The sequence below is a fragment of the Scyliorhinus canicula genome, chromosome 14, assembly GCF_902713615.1.
Source record: "Scyliorhinus canicula chromosome 14, sScyCan1.1, whole genome shotgun sequence".
NCBI classification, from domain to species: Eukaryota; Metazoa; Chordata; class Chondrichthyes; order Carcharhiniformes; family Scyliorhinidae; genus Scyliorhinus; species Scyliorhinus canicula.
Window position 1 is genome coordinate 55,772,124 of NC_052159.1, and position 18,451 is coordinate 55,790,574.

The window sequence follows — 18,451 nt, forward strand, 5'->3', positions numbered from 1 at the left end:
GGTTAGGTGGATTGGCCATGCTAAATTGCCCGCAGTGTCCTAATAAAAGTAAGGTTAAGGGGGGGGGTTGTTGGGTTACGGGTATAGGGTGGATACGTGGGTTTGAGTAGGGTGATCATGGCTCGGCACAACATTGAGGGCCGAAGGGCCTGTTCTGTGCTGTACTGGTCTATGTCTATGTTCTAAGTTAAATTTTGATTTTAAAATTCTCATCCTTGTTTTCAAATCCTTCCATGGCCTGTCATCTCCTATAATCTTCTCAGATCCACAATCCTCCCAGATATCAGCTGGGTCAGCATTCTACAAGGAGGCCTTCAGGAGACGCGACAACGCAAAATTGCTGAGCAAAAACTTATAGCTAAGTTCCGCACGCATGAATGCGGACTCAACCGGGATCTGGGATTCATGTCGCATTACATTCGGCCCCCACCAACAAGCCTGGACTTGCAGAGGCCTACCGACTGAACTGGCTTGGGACAATTCACACCTCTTTAACCTGGAGTTACCTCTCTCTCTGCATCTTTGATGATTTGATTGCCTGCAGGTGCTCGCATTCCGGGGCATCTCTGACTGTGTCTATATAAACATTTCTGGAACAAGCCTTTCCATTCACCTGAAGAAGGAGCCGTGCTCCGAAAGCTCGTGTTTGAAACAAACCTGTTGGACTTTAACCTGGTGTTGTAAGACTTCTTACTGTGCTCACCCCAGTCCAACGCCGGCATCTCCACATCATGGCTCCCAGATATCAACACCCCTCCAATTCTGGATTCCTGAGCATCCCCAGGTTTAATTGCTCCATCATTGGTAGCTGTGCCTGCGCTAAACTCTGGAATTCCCTTCCTACACCTCTCAACTTCTCAACCTCACTTTCCTCTTTCGAGACACTCTTTAAAACCTAGCACTTTGACCCAGCTTTTGCCCATCTGACCTAATATCTCCTTATGTAGTGTCATATTTTGTTTTATAATGCTCCAGTGAAGCCTTTTGGGGCACTTTATTAGATATGATATAAATATAAGTTCATTGGTACTCCTAAAGCAGTGATCCTTGTTCAACATATTGTTTCCTTTTGCTCATGCATAAAGCTGTAATGTTACATTGTTGATCTAGTATGAGAGCTTCAACATTTCTGTTAACCAATTCAAAATAAAACATACAGCTGGGTTACATATTACTTGAATTTAGTTTTCTACCAATTTGCATGTTCAGTGACAGCTGAAGATCAGTTATAATATTTTATTTTCCTCTTCCACAGGCACCCCCATCCATGGTCAGTCATGAACAACGTCAACATGCAGAACACATATTCCTGTCATTTAGAAAATCAAAATCACCATTTGCAGTATGTAAACACATATTAGGTAAATCTGTCCTGTTTCTATCTGCTTAAAATTAAGATGACTAAAAGTGGGATAATTTTCAATTCTCTGCTTTTTATTTGTGTTTGCGCATTCTGTATAAAGCCCAGCGGAAATCATCCCTTCATCAGTTGTGAAAACATAGTCAAGTGTGTAAAATAACAAAGCCCCTGCTTCAGCATTTTGTTTTAACGGGATTGTCAAATTTGATATATTTTGTTTCTCTTTCCCCATGTTTGTCTAGCTGAGCCACACACATGCTATAGTATGAGGGAATGGGTAGGAAACCTACTGTCAGCCCTCTGCCATTTGTTAATCTTCAGATAGTCATTAGATTCGCTAAAGTAGCCTGGTGCTAACTTCCCATTGTTTTTTTAAATTCTCCCAGCATGGTTAGGTTAGAATGTGGGAAGAATTGTATTTGTTCCTCCTCTCCTGTTCCTGCAGATTGCTGGTGCGAAGACTGTTTCCATCAATGTGTGGCAATGTTTTTGAATTTTGAATGCAGCCCACAAGTCTAAATTGGTATTCGCTTTTTATATATCATATGGGCAATAATATTGACCGTTCTGCTCATCAAATGTAATGATTTAGGTTCACAGGCATACAAAAAGATGATAATTGAGTAGCTGTGCAGGCTGTAAGATCTTTTTTAAAAAAAAAAAATTTTTTTTTTTTTAGAGTACCCAATTCTTTTTTTCCCAATTAAGGGCCAATTTAACATGGTCAATCCACCTACCCTGCACATCTTTGGGATGTGGGGGTGAGACCCATGCAGACACTGGGAAAATGTGCAAACTCCACACGGACAGTGACTGGGGGCCGGGATCGAACCTGGGTCCTTGGCGCTGTGAGGCAGCAGTGCTAACCACTGCATCACCATGCTGCCTGACTGTAAGATCTTGTGAAATAAGTCTTAACTTATTGAAATGTCCCACAATTCGCCTTGAGTTGGAAATTATTAAAGAGGTCACAAGGATGATAGCTGTGTGTGGAAAAATTGTTTTGATAAATTAGCAGTTGCTGATCTAATGTTGCAATTGAAGTACATTATTGGAACAAAGTAGAGGGACTTGTAGCTGACCTGGAAATTCTAGCTGACTGTTTAAGAAATAGGAATTAATTAATTGGAACAATTGTTGGTTCTGTGTGTGAGACTCTGAACTTCTTCTATAACATAGCTCAATGCACAGTGATCTGGATATCAGATACTGATGAATCTAAATCCAAGTAGCAGTGCAAAGGGCCACCAACCTTAAGTTTGTCAGCGTAACTTAAAAAGCTTTTTGCACACTAGACTTCAGGAAATAAGTAACTTCCCCCCCCATTCCCTTTCTCACCTACCATACCACTTCTTGACAGAGCTGATCAATGACCTTGCCTTGAGTTTCTCTAGTGCGGTTCTTTAAACAGCTGGTGGGAAGGTTATGAACATATATTTAATTTAACTGTGTTCAGTTTCCCTTTGTACTTCGAGTGAATGGTCTCCTCAACTGTCAAGCTGAGAAAGGCAGCTGATGTAGCCATGTGAAGAATTGTGCGCTTCTACCCAGGAAGGAGCATGTTAATTTTGTCCGATTCTTGCCTGTTTTTCCTCATTGCTATAGATATTGGTGCATAATGTAGTTGATGAAATATGTGGAATTTACCAGTGTTTAGATGCAATCATACTATGATAATAAGGAACAATGATTGTTGTCTGAATTGTTTTGGTGTCTTCTTTGCAGAAACAAGTAAAGTTGACTACGTTCTTTTTCAAGCTGCCACAACCATAATGGAAGCAGTTGTGCGAGAATGGGTACTCTTGGAAAAAAACAGCATTGAGTCGCTACGGACATTCCTATTAACTTACGTCTTACAAAGGCCTAAGTGCGTACCATGTAAATTGGAGTCTTTGGATACAATCGGAATTCATTATTAAAGTAGTGTACTCCAGCGGTTTTCCTAAGATTTCATGAAATAGTTTTTCTTATTGTTGAAAGTGGTTTGACTTCAGAAATCCTGTTGAAGTTATGTGATAAATTCTAGTTACCAAATTATAGGGGACTCTGACTATATAAGAATGTTAACTGGTAATCGTTATTCAAGTTTTAAAAAAAGAGAAAAAAATGTGAGTACGAGTTACTAATTAGTTGTCATTCTGATTTCTCTCTTTATAATGTGGCCAGAAGTTGAAAAATCTAGCAAATGGTGATTTGATGGAATCAAATTCTACTTTTGGGGCAAAGTTTCTGTGTTACTCCACCATTCCAGAAATCCATTAGGCCAACAATTTAATGTTGATGTAAAATGATGCCTTTAAAACTAATCCAGTTTTCATAAGTAGGAGGAGAATGTGCCTTACTCCATAACACTATGTTCTCCAAACACCAGTAAAAATGAAATTGACTGATGGTATTTCATTGGCGAACAATGGAATTGTCTAATAATGAGGTATAATTTGGCTGAATATGTGGGATCGCTGGCTTTTAAAGCAGACCAAGGCAGGCCAGCAGCACGGTTCAATTCCCGTACCAGCCTCCCCGAACAGGCGCCGGAATGTGGTGACTAGGGGCTTTTCACAGTAACTTCATTTGAAGCCTACTTGTGACAATAAGCAATATTCATTTCATTTCATTTCAATGTTTCAGGTTAATGACCCTTCATTTTTATATCATATTTCCAGCATCTCCTATATTTTGCTTGTGATTAGGTAAAGTTTGGTGCTTGAACTTTGTTAAAATCCATTTGCTGATACAAACTCTCGAGTATATTTGTTCACATTCTACTCTACCTTGATTGGCACCCCTTCCACAAACATTAAATCGTACCACCACCAATAAATAGTGGCAGCAGTGTGTACCATCTACAAAATGCACTACAGGAACTCACCAAAGCTCTGAGGCAGCACCTTCCAAACTCGCATTCGTGACCATCAAGAAGGACAAGGGCAACAAATATCTGACCTGGAAGTTCCCTTCCAAGTCACTCAGCATCTTGACTTGGACATATATCAACATTCCTTCACTTTCACTGGGTCAAAATCCTGGAACTCCCCTCCAAACAGCACTGTGGGTGCACCTAGACCTCAAGAGATTGCAGTGGTTCAAGACTCCACCACCACCGTCTCTAGGGCAACTAGGGATGGTCAATAAATTCTGGCCTAGCCAGTGACGTCCACATCCAGTAATTGAATAAAATAAAATAGCTGCATTATAATAGGAACTAAGCAAGTATGCTAACTGAACTTGATTTTTGTAACTTTTCCTTTATAGTAATGGATTTCAGGTTTGGTTGGAGTATATTTCAATAATTGTGATACATGCTTCAACTGATTCTCTCTCCATGTAGTGTCCTCATTGTTCGAGGGTTATGCCATAATATCACGGGGGTAATGTGAGGAGGTAAGCCCGAAAGAGCTATTTACGCCAGAACGGGGACTGAACCCATACGTTTGGTGCTATTCTGTGTAACATTCTAGCCATCTAGCCAATGGTGTTAACTAGCCCCCTTTTCCAACCAATTACTCTTTATTATAAGCCAAGTGCAAGACAAGCATTTGTCAGGTTAATTAATTAGACTATTAATTTGAATCAATTTAGTGGGGTTTTCTTTAATCTTTAAACCTTCAAATCGGAGGAAATTTTCTTTTTAAGGACCTGCCTGTTTAATACTCAGTTATATCAGCGATCTTGAATGTGGCAGTGTAGACTTTCAGACCGCTTCCAAGACAAAACCAGCAACTACCACTTTTGAACTGCGACCACAAAGACAGCTGGAACCCCACCTAAGAAAAATTGTTCCATTGCAATAATACATGATGGTTGAACAAAATGCTATGGAGCTTTTTAAAAATAAATCCCCCATTGTTCAGTTGCATGGTGACACAGTAGTTGTTGCATGGTGCCACAGTGGTTAGCACTACTGCTTCACAGTGGCAGGGACCCAGGTTCAATTCTGACCTTGGGTGACTGGCTGTCTGGAGTTTGCATGTTCTCCCCATGTCTACGTGGGTTTCTTCGGAGTGCTCCGTTTCCTCCCACAGTCCAAAGATGTGTAGGTTAGGTGGGGATGGGGCGGGGGCTTGGAACTAGATAGGGTGCTCTTTCAGAGGGTGGGTGAATAATTGATGGGCCGAATGGCCTCCTGCACTGTAAAGATTCTACATGGGCAGTTGTTTTAAATTTAACTGACAGTTGGTGAATCTATGCTTGAATACATGGTTTGTAGAACATAGAACACATGTATTACCTCTTTCAGTAGAAATTTTAAACGGATATTTGGAAATATTTTATGTTACTGATGTTCAACAGCTGGGCTGACTTGCCTAGAAGAGTCAGCAGGTTAGGACACTGGACGCATTTAAGGAATGAATATGTGCTGTAATGGGAAGATGATAGCTGGTATTTTGGAAAGTTGAGTGCAAATTAGGTAAAATACCATGGATGTGAATTTCTTTTAACATACAATTCTTTGCATTATATTTAATTATTGATCATACCTAACCATATGGTATGCCTACCATCATTTTACCTTGAAAGTAGCTAATGTTTCTGTTGTTTCTTTATAGCCTTCAGAAATATGTTCGAGAGCAGATATTATTAGCAGTAGCAGTAATTGTAAAGCGAGGCTCATTAGACAAAACCATTGTCTGCAACAGCATCTTCCATGAAGTCAGCCACTTAATAAGCAGTGGTAACCCAGCAGTGGTAAGTATTCAGTGCTGCCGTTTGGTTTTTGCATTGTTGCCGTTATTGCTACTTTTGCAAATAGTGTGTTCCTTTTGCTAGTGGTGTTTTATTTCTGTGCAGTTTTGCCACATCTCAGATGGTTTTACTTTTGTTTTTCTCTTTTTGCTACTTTTCTCCCTGTAGCCCCTGTAGGGCCAGATGCAAGAAAACCTTTTCAGTTGCCAAATGTTGAATATGGGAGCAATATCCCAATGTGTTCAGGGTGAAGAACTGGTGGCAATTCTATAGCCTTTCATCCATCTCCATGAAGAGAATGCCTCATTACACATAACATATTCAAAGTAGACTGAACCCTGGTTGGATCCACAACATATTATTCTAGGAAAATGTCCCAAATACACCACGAATTCTTCCTCATGGCTACTCCTGCCAATTTGATTTCTCCAATCCACATGAAGATTAAAATCCCCCATTGTATCCAACTCTTCCATGAGAGCCAACACATTTCCCAACAGTAACCTTCTCAACCCCAGCTGTGTCTCCAATCTGACATTGTCAGCTGTTCACCTTGTCTCATATTGTTTTAGCTCCTGGATGCCCATCATCTTGTTTTTAGAAGATAATGAAGTCATTGTAAAAAATCATGGGGGATTTTAATCTTCATGTGGATTGGAGAAATCAAATTGGCAGGAGTAGCCATGAGGAAGAATTTGTAATGTATTTGGGACATTTTCCTAGAATAATATATTGTGGATCCAACCAGGGTTCAGTCTATTTTGAATATGTTATGTGTAATGAGGCATCCTCCTCCATGTCTAGGAGGTGACATACATGTCCTGCCAACCTCCATCATCTCTTGGCCATGGTGTCCTACACATGCCTCCTCTTATTAGTCCTCTGTAGCATTTCTTCGTTTTTGATGCTGTCTTTTTGTGACTGGATTTTGCATAGGTAGCGCTGGTAAAAAGTGTCCAATTGACGTGACATTTTGCTGTTTCGTGTCTCACTGGCATATAATGCAATTGGCACTATGGACATTTGGAGCAGGTTCAGGAATTGTTTTTTTAAAAATAATTTTTATTCAAATTTTTCAACAACAAATTTTATCACAACAAAGAAAAACAGTATCCACTCCCCTCTAATGCTCCGCCAGGAAATCAAGAAACGGCTGCCACCACCGGAAGAACCCCTGCACCGACCCTCTCAGGGCAAACTTGACCCCCTCCAGTTAATGAACCCAGCCATGTCGTTGATCCAGGATTCCGGGCTCGGGGGATTTGCGTCCCTCCACTGTAAAGGGGCTGGTTTAGCTCACTGGGCTAAATCGCTGGCTTTTAAAGCAGACCAAGCAGGCCAGCAGCACGGTTCAATTCCCGTACCAGCCTCCCTGGACAGGCGCCGGAATGTGGCGATTAGGGGCTTTTCACAGTAACTTAATTGAAGCCTACACGTGACAATAAGCGATTTTCATTTTTTTCATTTCATAAAAGAATCCTGCGCCGGGCTACTAGGGACGCAAAGGCCAGAATACCGGCCTCTTTCGCCTCCTGCACTCCCGACTCCGATGCTACCCCAAAAATAGCGAGCCCCCAGCCCGGTTCCACTGTGGAGCCAATCACCTTAGACAAGGTCCCCGCCACTTCCTTCCAGAAACCTTCCAACGCCAGACACGCCCAGAACATGTGGGTGTGATTCGCTGGGCTCCCCGAACACCTGCCACACCTGTCCTCTCCCCCAAAGAACCGGCTCAGCCTGGTCCCAGTCATATGCGCCCTATGCAGCACCTTTAGTTGGATTAAACTAAGCCGCGCGCAAGAGGAGGAGGAATTCACCCTCTCCAGGGCGTCTGCCCACGTCCCCTCCTCAATCTCCTCCCCCAACTCCTCCTCCCACTTCGCTTTCAGCTCTTCCACCGAGGCCTCCTCCCCCTCCTGCCTCACCTGATAAATTCCAGAGATCCTACCCTCAACGACCCACGTCCCCGAGAGCACCCTATCCTGAACCCCGCTTGGTGGCAATAGCGGAAACTCCGCCACCTACCGCCTAACAAACGCCCTAATCTGCATATACCTAAAGGAATTCCCTGGGGGGAGACCCCACTTCCCCTCCAACTCCTCTAAGGTCGCAAACTTCCCATCGAGGAAGAGGTCCCCCATCCGCCTGATACCTGCCCTGTGTGTGTTCTATGTTCTAACTCCAAAACCTTCCATCTGTCTTCCCTGGTACAAACCGGTGGTTCCCCCATATCAGGGACCAAACTGAGGCCTTCACTTCCGCCATATGCCACTTCCACTGCCCCCAGATTTTGAGGGTAGCCACCACTACTGGACTCGAAGAGTACCTTGCTGGGGGGAGCGGCAACGAGGCCGTCACCAGCGCCTCTAAACCCGTGCCCACACAGGACGCCGCCTCCATCCTCTTCCATGCGGCTCCCTCCCCCTCCATCACCCACTTATGAATCATTGCCATGTTTGCAGCCCAGTCGTACCCACACAGGTTGGGCAGCGCCAATCCACCCACTTCCCTGCCTCGCTCCAAGAATGCCCTCCTCACTCTCGGGGTCTTCTGCGCCCACACAAACCCCGTAATGTTCCTGTTAACCCTCCTAAAGAAAGCCTTCAGGATCATAATGGGTAAACACTGGAAGAGGAACAGAAACCTCGGAAGCACCGTCATCTTAACCGACTGGACCCTGCCCGCTAGAGAGAGTGGCAGCACATCCCACCTCCTGAACTCCTCCTGCGGAGCAGGCTCGAGGGTCCAGATGGCCTACTCCTGCTCCTAGTTCTTATGTTCTATGTTCCATCTGCTCCACCAGCCTTGTGAAGTTTAACCTATGCAGGGCCCCCCAGCTCATGGCTATCTGGACTCCCAGGTATCTGAAACTCCTCTCTGCCCTTTTCAGCGGGAGCGCTCCTATCTCTTTCTCCTGGTCCCCCATATGCACCACAAGCAGCTTGCTCTTCCCCACATTGAGCTTATAGTCAGAGAAGTCTCGAAACTCCCCCAGGATCCTCATCATCTCTGGCATCACCCCCGCCGGATCTGCAGTGTACAGCAATAAATCGTCCGCATACAGCGACAGCCGGTGCCCCCCCCCCCCTTTCCACAATCCCCCTCCAGTTCCTCGATTCCCTCAGCGCCATGGCCAGGGGTTCGATTGCCAACGCGAACAGCAGGGGAAACAAGGGGCACCCCTGCCTCGTCCCCCGGTACAACCGAAAGTCCTCCGACCTCCCCCCATTCGTCACCACGCTCGCCACTGGAGCATTCTACAACAGCCTCACCCACCTAATAAATCCCTCACCAAACCCAAACCTTCTCAATACCTCCCACAGGTAGCTCCACTCCACCCTGTCAAAAGCTTTCTCCGCATCCATCGATGCCACTATCTCCGCCTCCCCGTCCACCACTGGCAACATTATAACGCTGAGAAGCCGCCGCACATTGACATTCAGCTGCCTCCCCTTCACAAAACCCGTTTGTACCTTGGCCAGCAGCTTCGCGTCCACATTGAGGAGCGAGATCGGCCTGTAAGACCCACACTGGAGGGGGTCCTTATCCCGCTTCAAAATCAATGAAATTAATGTTCTGGACACCATCGGGGGCAAGGTCCCCCCCTCCCTTGCCTCATTCAGGGTCCTCACTAACAGCGGGCCCAACAGGTCTGAAAACGTCTTGTAAATTTCCACCGGGAACCCATCAGGCCCCGGTGCCTTCCCTGACTGCATACCCCCCACCGCATTGATCAGTTCCTCCAGCTCGACTGGCGCCCCCAGACCCTCCCGCCTGCTCCGCCCCTACTCTCGGGAACTCCAGCTTGTCCAAAAAGCGGTCCATCCCACCCTCCTCCCCAGGGAGCACTAACCGGTACACCTCCTCCTAGAAGGTCCTGAACACTCCGTTAATGCCCCTTGCACTCTGCACCAGACTCCCTCCTCCGTCCTTAACTCCCCCTATCTCCCTCGCCACCTCCTGCTTCTGGAGCTGGTGGGCCAGGATCCGACTCGCCTTATCCCCGTACTCATATACTGCCCCTTGCACCCTCCTCCACTGCGCCTCCGCTTTCCGGGTGGTCAATATATCAAACTCCGCTTGGAGACTACGACGCTTTCTCAAAAGCCCTTCTTCCGGGACCTCCGCGTACCTCCTGTCCACCCTTACCATTTCTTCCACCAACCTCTCCCTCTCCTTTTTCTCCCCCCTCTCCCTGTGTGCCCTAATAGAAATCAGCTCCCCCCTAACCACCGCCTTCAACGCCTCCCAGACCACCCCCACCTGCACCTCCTCCTTGTCATTAGTTTCCAAATACCCCTCTATACACCTCCGGATCCGCCCACATACCTCCTCGTCCGACAGCAGCCCCACCTCTAACCTCCACGGCGTGCGTTGGTCTTTCCCCTCCCCCAGCTCCAGGTCCATCCAATGCGGAGCGTGGTCTGATATGGCTATCGCCGAATACTCCGCCCCTACCACCCTCGGAATCAGCGCCCTGCTGAAGACAAAAAAGTCAATCCGGGAGTAAGCCTTATGGACATGGGAGAAGAACGAGAACTCCCTACCCCCTGGCCTCATAAACCTCCAAGGGTCCACCCCTCCCATCTGGTCCATGAACCCCCTCAGCACTGTGGCCGCCGCCGGCCCCATACCGGTCCAGGACCTAGAACGATCCAGTGCTAGGTCCAGCACTGTATTAAAATCTCCTCCCAATATCAAGCCCCCCCCGCCTCAAGGTCTGGATTCCGGCTCAGCATGCGCCACATGAAGCCTGCATTGTCTCAATTTGGGGCATACACATTAACCAGCATCACCCGTTCCCCTTGGAGTCTACCGCTCACCATTACATATCTGCCACAGCTATCTGCCACCACACTCCGCACCACAAACGACACTCTTTCCCACCAAAAACGCCACACCCCAGTTCTTCGCATCGCATGGAACACTTGTCCAACCCACCCTCTTCTCAGCCTAACCTGATCCACCACCCTAAGCTACTTTTCCTGGAGCATAGCCACATCCGCCCCTAGCCCCTTCAAGTGTTCAATCACCCGCGCCCGCTTGACCGGCCCATTCAGGCCCCTTACATTCCATGTGACCAGCCGAATCGGGGGGGCTATTCCCCCTCCCTCTGCACCAGTCAGCCATAATTCTCCCTCAGCCCAGCACGTGCCCGCAGTGCCCACACAGCCCGTTCGCCACGGTGGCAGATCCCCATCCCGACGCCCCCCCAGCACCATCTGTTCCGCTTCGGCCCTTCCAGCAGCAACCCGGTTGTCTTCCCCCCCCCCCCCCCCCCCTCCGAAGCTAGGGGCCCCCCAAGCTGCGTTGCCCCTCTCGTGTACTTCCGTAAGTCAGCCAACTCCTGCTGACCCCGGCTGCACCCGCCACCCCAATGACCCCCCCCCCCCCCCCCCGTGTAACCCAACCGCCATTCCTCCTGACCGTTACAGATCCCTCCCATTGCACCTCCAGCGCCGGAAAAAGCCCGCGCTTCCAACTTAAACCTCGACCCAAAACGCGGGAAAGAAAAAGGCGCACGTCCCAACGGGCCTTCAAAACAGCCCCCCAGCTTTCCACCCGAGAGACAGGAACAGAATCCTCAATCCTCAGTTCGAGTCCAGCTTCACTGCCTAGACAAAGGCCCAGGTCTCTTCCGGGGAGTCAAAATAGTACTGGCGATCTTTATAAGTGACCCAGAGGCATGCCAGCTGTAACAGGCCGAACTTCACCGCTCTCTTGTGCAGCCACTGCCATCAACCGGTTAAAACCAGCCCTTTCCTTCGCTACCTCCACGCTCCAGTCCGATAAATCCGGATCTCTGCGTTCTCCCACCTGCTGCTCCTCTCCTTTTTAGCCCGTCTCAGCGCACATTCACAGTCGACAAAGCAGTGAAAACAGACCAGCACCGCCCTTGGCGGCTCGTTCGGCCTGGGCTTTCTCACCAACACTCGATGGGCACCCTCCAACTCCAAGGGCCCTTGGAAGGACCCCGCTCCCATTAGCGAGTTCAGCATCAAGACCACATAGGCCCCCAGGTCCGATCCCTCCAGCCCCTCCGGGAGGCCCAGGATCCGCAAGTTCTTCCGCCGCGAGCTGTTCTCCATTTCCTCCATCCTCGCTTGCCATTTCTTGTGGAGCCAGGCCTAGGATTTCATCCTCGTTCTCCGAGGCCTTTTGCCGTAACTCGCGGATCTCTGCACCCTGAGCCGTCTGAGTCGCCATGAGCTTATCCAGTGAGGCCTTAAGCGGTTCCAGCAGCTCAGCTTTCAGCTCTCTGAAGCAGCTCCTGCTGCTCCTGCGCCCACTGCTGCCACGTCCCCGCCCGCCGCCATCTTGTTCTTCCTGCCTCGCACCTTTCTTTGCTCTAAAGCCGATTTTCTGACCGCTCCGCTCCTGGTCCAGTCCATCCACTGGCAGATAGGCGCAGTAGATGTGTTCCCACACCGGGGAAAAGTCCAACCAGCGCCGCTACGGGCCCTTAAAAGAGCCCAAAAGACCGAAAATAGCAGGAGCCTCCGAACGTGCGGCTTAGCTCCGCATCACCGCAACCGGAAGCAGGTTCAGGAATTGTTAATGGTGTTGGATGCCCAGGCCACGTGGAGCCATTGGAAGACCGATACTGCTTTTCTAATTCATGGGCATGGAAAGCGGTCTATGTCCTTGATGTTCTGTTGCTTAATGGTGATGGGAGGGACTTGTTGCCTTCCAGTTGTCATTGCCTAGTGTAGACCAACCTTGGTGCTGCTACTGCCAAGTCCGCGCATACTCGAAACGTATCTTGTGGCACTAGTGCCTTCCTCACCCTCCAGCAGGCCGACGATACGCTTATTCTGCCTCCTGGACCTGTTCTCCTTCTCTACCTTTGCCCTCAGCGATTTGCAAAGGTCCCCAGAATCCCAATTTCCGTCTCCAACGACACCAACCGACCACTATGGTCGGACACCACCGTCTCCATTTTCCGTATCTGTGACCCCTCTGCCTCACGAGATTTCTCCACTCGTTCCATCCTTTCAGGGGTGCTCTCTCGATGCCCTTCGACTGGTCTTCGTGCATCTCCTTTCTTTTGCAGAACTCTTCTTTGATAAACGGCATCAATTGCTCCATCTGGGATTTTCCAACTTGTGACAAACCTCCCCCCTCCACCATCTTCACAATTGTGCCACAGGTCTCCCCTAGTTCCTTGGCCAGGTCCTTAACTGTTTTTTGTCGGGTCTGGTAACCAGAAGACATGCCACTCATGAGGGGAACTTCTCCACACCTTCTAGTACACTTGCTGAAACGACCCCACTTTCAGGTAAAAAGCTCAAACCAATGCCTTCCTGCGCTGGGTGTAACTACTCACTCTATGACTGTCACTGGAAATCCATTTTTTCCCCTTTTAGCTCCCTCAGCACCTGCCGCAGTCTCAATCCAGCAGCTATGTTCTTTCGGACCCGGACCGTTCAGTCTGTGGTGGTACTACAAAGTCCTCCACCCAGAGTACATTCTGTGCCCATGTCACCTTCAGTGCATCCTCCAAGCGGTGTTCAGCATGGAATACTGATTCATCAGCTGAGGGGGACAGTAAGTGGTAATCAACATGACTTTCCATGCCCATGTTTTGCCTGGTATCACAAGACATCACTTGGTCCAGAGTCGATGTTGGGAACTCCCAGGGCAACTGCCTTTCGACTGTATAGTGTCGCCAGCTCTGCTGAGTCTGTCCTGCCAGTGGGTCAAGACATACCCAGGAATGGTGATGGTCGCGTCTAGGACATCATCTGTAAGGTATGATTCCATGAGTGTGACTACGTCAGGCTGTTGCTTGAATTGTCTGTGAGACAGCTCTTTCAATTTTGGAATAACCCTCCAGATGTTAGAAAGGAGGACTTTGCAGGGTCGATGGGATGGATTTGCCGTTGTCATTTCCAGTGCCTAGGTCGATGGTCCGTCCAGTTTCATTCCTTTTTGTTCCATTTGTAACGGTTGAATGCAACTGAGGGGTCATTTCAGAGGGCTGTTAAGAGTCAACCACATTGCTGTGGGTCTGGAGTTGCAAGTAGGCCAGACCAGGTAAGGACGACAGATTTCCTTCCCTTGAGGACTAGTGAACCAGATGGGCATCACGGCAGCAGAATTACTGATGGGCTGTTGTTTAAGATCCAGTTGGACTTGGTCTTCCCAAATTTGGTGGGGAGGGTGGAGACATGGCAGGCCTCCCAGAGAGAACATAACACTTTGTGAGGGGTGGGGGGGCAGATCTTTCATTCCAAGTGGGCGACGTGGTCCTCGTCAGAAACTTTAGCTCAGGCCCACTATGATTACCAAGCCAAATTGTGTCCCAATCGGGCCCAGTTTCATACATGGTGAACTTGGATGGCAGAACAGCAAGAAAACACATTGACCACGTGAGAAGCCAGGGGACCACAATGCCAATCTAGGAAATGTTGGAACCGGCAGGCTGCACTGGTTCTCCTGTTGTGGATGCAGAACAAAGGGATCCAGAAGTCTCAAGGAGGCTCTATGGATGGTCCAGGAACAAGCTGCAGCAGGGAATAACCCTACAGGGTTGGTTCTCAGGAACATACTGTTGAGTGATGACCTCGTTACCTCTGAGTTGAGCTGCCAGCTGGGGGATTAAGATGATTTGTGAGACCCAGGAAATCCCCTAATAGGTTAATGCTCTGTTGGACTGTTTGGACTCTTTGTCCCTTTTGTTTCCTCAATCTTGTATCTAATTATTGTATAGAGCTTGTTTCTACATGTTAATTGAGGAAATTGAGGGGAGGCAGGGATCTTGCAGTGCATGTAAATGGCTCTGAACATATCATATGGGAGCATGCGGACACCCAACCAATGAGGGAAAACTGCAGGGCCTGGGAGAGACTTTGTGCCTGTACAGAAGTTATCCTTGTTAGTTGCAAATAAACACCTTGTTCTTCATTTCTGCCATCTGCATGGTATTGCCTTGAACCACCACAATTAGACTTTTAATTCCAGATATTTTATTAAGTTTTTACATTCCATCATCTGCTGTGGAGGGAGGGTGGGATACAAACCTCGGTTCCCAGAGCATTAACCTGGGTCTCCGGGTTACTTGACTAGCGACAGTACTCCTGTGCCACCACCTCCCCTACACGAGTGTTTCATATTAATTCGTATGAAACAGATGACTTTGTTCACTATTCTGCTCAAACTAATGTTGGATAGTGCTACAAAAAAAAGTAGTATCGTATTCGGTGGAACAGACTAAAAGAACTACAATACAAATAATGGCTTAGAATGTATGTATGTAAACACACAAAGTGTGGTGAATAAGGTTGCGAGCTATAAGCATAAATTGCTACATGGAAATATGATAAAGTGGCAATATCGGAATGGTGGGTTAAAAACGGTAAGGACTGGACATCTGAATATTTGTGACTACAAAGCGTTCAGAAAAGATAGGGGGCGGGATTCTCTCATCCCACAGCAGAGTGTCCACGCTGTTGTGAACGGCGTCGCGTTTTACGACGGCGTGAACGGGCCGCTCCTAGGACTAATTCTGGCCCCTACAGGGAGCCAGCACGGTGCTGGAGCAGTTCACACCGCTCCAGCTGCCAATCCCGGCATGGAGTGGGCGCTGCAGGATCTGCGCATGCACAGTGGTGCCGCTGCCATCGCGCACATGCGCAGTGGCTTCCTTCAACGCGCCGGCCCCGACGCAACATGGCGCTGGACTACAGGGGCCGGCGCGTAGAAAATTAGTCCCCCAACCAGAGAGGCCAGCGCGCCGATCAGTGGGCCCCGATCGCGGGCCAGGCTGCATCGGAGGCCCCCCCGGGGTTGAGCCTCCCCAGGTGCCACCCGACCCCTCCACGCCGAGTTCCTGCCGGCTGAGAGCAGGTGTGGACGTCGCTGGCAGGACTCAGCGTTTCCACGATGGCCATTCGGCCCATCCCAAGAATCGGTGGGCCGGCCGTGTAGAACGGCCCGCGATTGGTGTCTCACCAACCACGCCGGTGCCAGTGGCGCCGATTCTCCGCTCTGTGGAGAATTGCGTGCCGACGTCGGGACGGCGTGGCCCGGTCGCGGGGATTCTCCGGCCCAGCCCAGGGCTGAGAGAATCCCGCCCAGGATGGGAAAAAAGGGAGGTAAGTAAGGTGGTAGTACTGATTTATGAAGATGTTGCATTGGAAAGAGAGGATGTCTTTGACAGAATCCATTTGGTTAGATTTGAGAAGCAAAAAAGGTATGCTCACAGTATGCGAGATACCGTAAATAGGCATCCAAATAGAGAGAGAGAGCAGGGAATCTGCAGGGAAATCAGAGGTGCAAGAACTATAGAATGATTATATCGGGCAACTTCAATTACCCAAATATTGTTTGGGTGATAGTAAAGTTGAGGAAAAAGGAGAATTTCTGAAATGACCGTTGGAGAATTTTTTTGACCAGTTTGTTCCCAGTCCAACTGAGAAGGGGGAGTTGCTGGATCTGCTGTTGGGAAATGAGTTGGGCCAGTTGGACCAAGTGTCTGTAGGGGAACTGTAGGGAACTCAGACTCTAGGGAACACTTGGGCAAGACTGGTCACCCGTATCAACAGGTTTAGTTTAGTAATGGAGAGGAACAAGCAACAATCTATAAGATGTTCCCGATGGTGGGTGTGTCCAGAACCAGGGGTCACAGTCTGAGGATTCAGGGTAAACCATTTCAGACAGAGATGAGGAGACATTTCTTCACCCAAAGAGTGGTGAGCCTGTGGAATTCATTACCACAGAAAGTAGTTGATGCTAAAACTTTGAATATATTCAAGAGGCGGCTAGATATAGCACTTGGGGCGAATGGGATCAAAGGCTATGGGGAGAAAGCAGGATTAGGCTACTGAGTTGGATGATCAGCCATGATCGTGATGAATGGCGGAGCAGGCTCGAAGGGCCAAAAGGCCTCCTCCTGCTCCTATCTTCTATTTATCTATGTATGTAAAGTAAAAATTCTAAATTGGAAGAAAGCTAACCAGTGGGTTGAGTGGGGATCTACCTATAGTAATCAAGTAAAGTCGACATAGTCCCAGATGACCATCGGCTGCTTTCCCCTTGAGGGAAGAGAGCTGACTGGTGGTGATTTAACCTGAGGATCACCATACCTCAACAAAGACTGACAGGAAAAACTGTTGTGAAACAAAGGGTGATCTTCAAAGAGCAGATTGTTATAAATTACCTGAATGTTGGAATACCGAGTAAAATTTCAAAATTTATCAATATTCTCCCAGATGCAAAAGAGATTGATGAGAGATCTGACTGTCAGATTTAGATAAAGTAGATAAAAGCTGTTTGGCTGATTGTACAAAGATTAGAGGACACAGATTTAAGGTTTTGGGCAAGAGATACAGAGGGGATGTGAGGGAGGATGTTCTGTCATGTCGTGCCGGAACTTACTGCCTCTGAGGCTGGTGAATGAAGAGACGTCCCCTCCCCCCTGCCCTTTGAGACCTTCCCCTCTGAGACCTCCCCTCTCCTCCTGTTCTTGACACTACCTTATCCTGCAGCGGCAGGTGCGGGAAGGTCGAAACCTGCCTCCACACAAAATCCCTCACCTGTAGATACAGGAACCCATTCCAACCTGGCAACTCAAACTCCTCCTCTAAGCTTGGGAAACCCTCATCAATAAAGAGATCCCCAAATCTCTTGATCCCTGCCCGCTGCCACCTCCGAAGCCCCCCCCCCCCCCCCCCCCCCCCAGAGTGAACCAGTGGTCATCACAGATCGGTGCCCACACCATCTCAATATCACAGTGGGTAGCACTGTTGCCTCATAGCTCCAGGGTCCCAGGTTCAATTCTCGGCTTGGGTCACTGTCTGTGTGGAGTCTGCATGTTCTCCCCGTGTCTGCATGGCTCTGATTTCCTCCAACAAGTCATGAAAGATGTGCTGTTAGGTAATTTGGACATTCTGAATTCTCCCTCTGTGTACCTGAACAGGCGCTGGAATGTGGCGACTAGGGGCTTTTCACAACAACTTAATTGCAGTGTTAATATAAGTCTACTTGTAACAATAAAGATTATTATTATGAAGTGCCGCCCCTTACTGAACCCCGTCTGGTCCTCCCCTATTACCCCTGGGACGCAGTCCTCGATTCTTGTGGTCAGGCGCTTTGCCAATAATTTGGGCATATACGACGCACAATTTTCCGGATCCATATCCTGTTTCAAAATGATGGAGATCAGGATGCATGTGACAACATTGTGGGGAGCACTCCCAACTCCTTTGTTTCATTGAGTGACCCTTGCCAACAGCGGTCCCTACTCCCCCGAGAACTATTTATAAAATTGCCCTGGGTACACGCCCTGTCCCGGGGCCTTACCCGATTGCATCGCCTCCAACCCCTCTACCACTTCTACAAGCCCAGTTGGGGCCCCGAAGCCCTCCACCAACTCCCCATCAACCGTCGGGAACTCCAACCCTCCCA

General features: G+C 48.4%; 1 protein-coding gene across 2 annotated transcripts in view; it reads left to right on the forward strand.

The window, feature by feature from the left end:
- Positions 1-1,260: 1,260 nt before the first annotated feature.
- Positions 1,261-18,451, forward strand: part of xpo4 (exportin 4) — a 134,316-nt gene continuing 117,125 nt past the window's right edge. For both annotated transcript variants that reach the window (XM_038817869.1, XM_038817870.1), the window contains exons 1-3: positions 1,261-1,361; positions 3,086-3,227; positions 5,908-6,046. In XM_038817869.1, the coding sequence (XP_038673797.1) occupies positions 1,268-1,361; positions 3,086-3,227; positions 5,908-6,046 (375 nt within the window). In that variant the 5' untranslated portion in view covers positions 1,261-1,267. The remainder of the gene's footprint in view (positions 1,362-3,085; positions 3,228-5,907; positions 6,047-18,451) is intronic.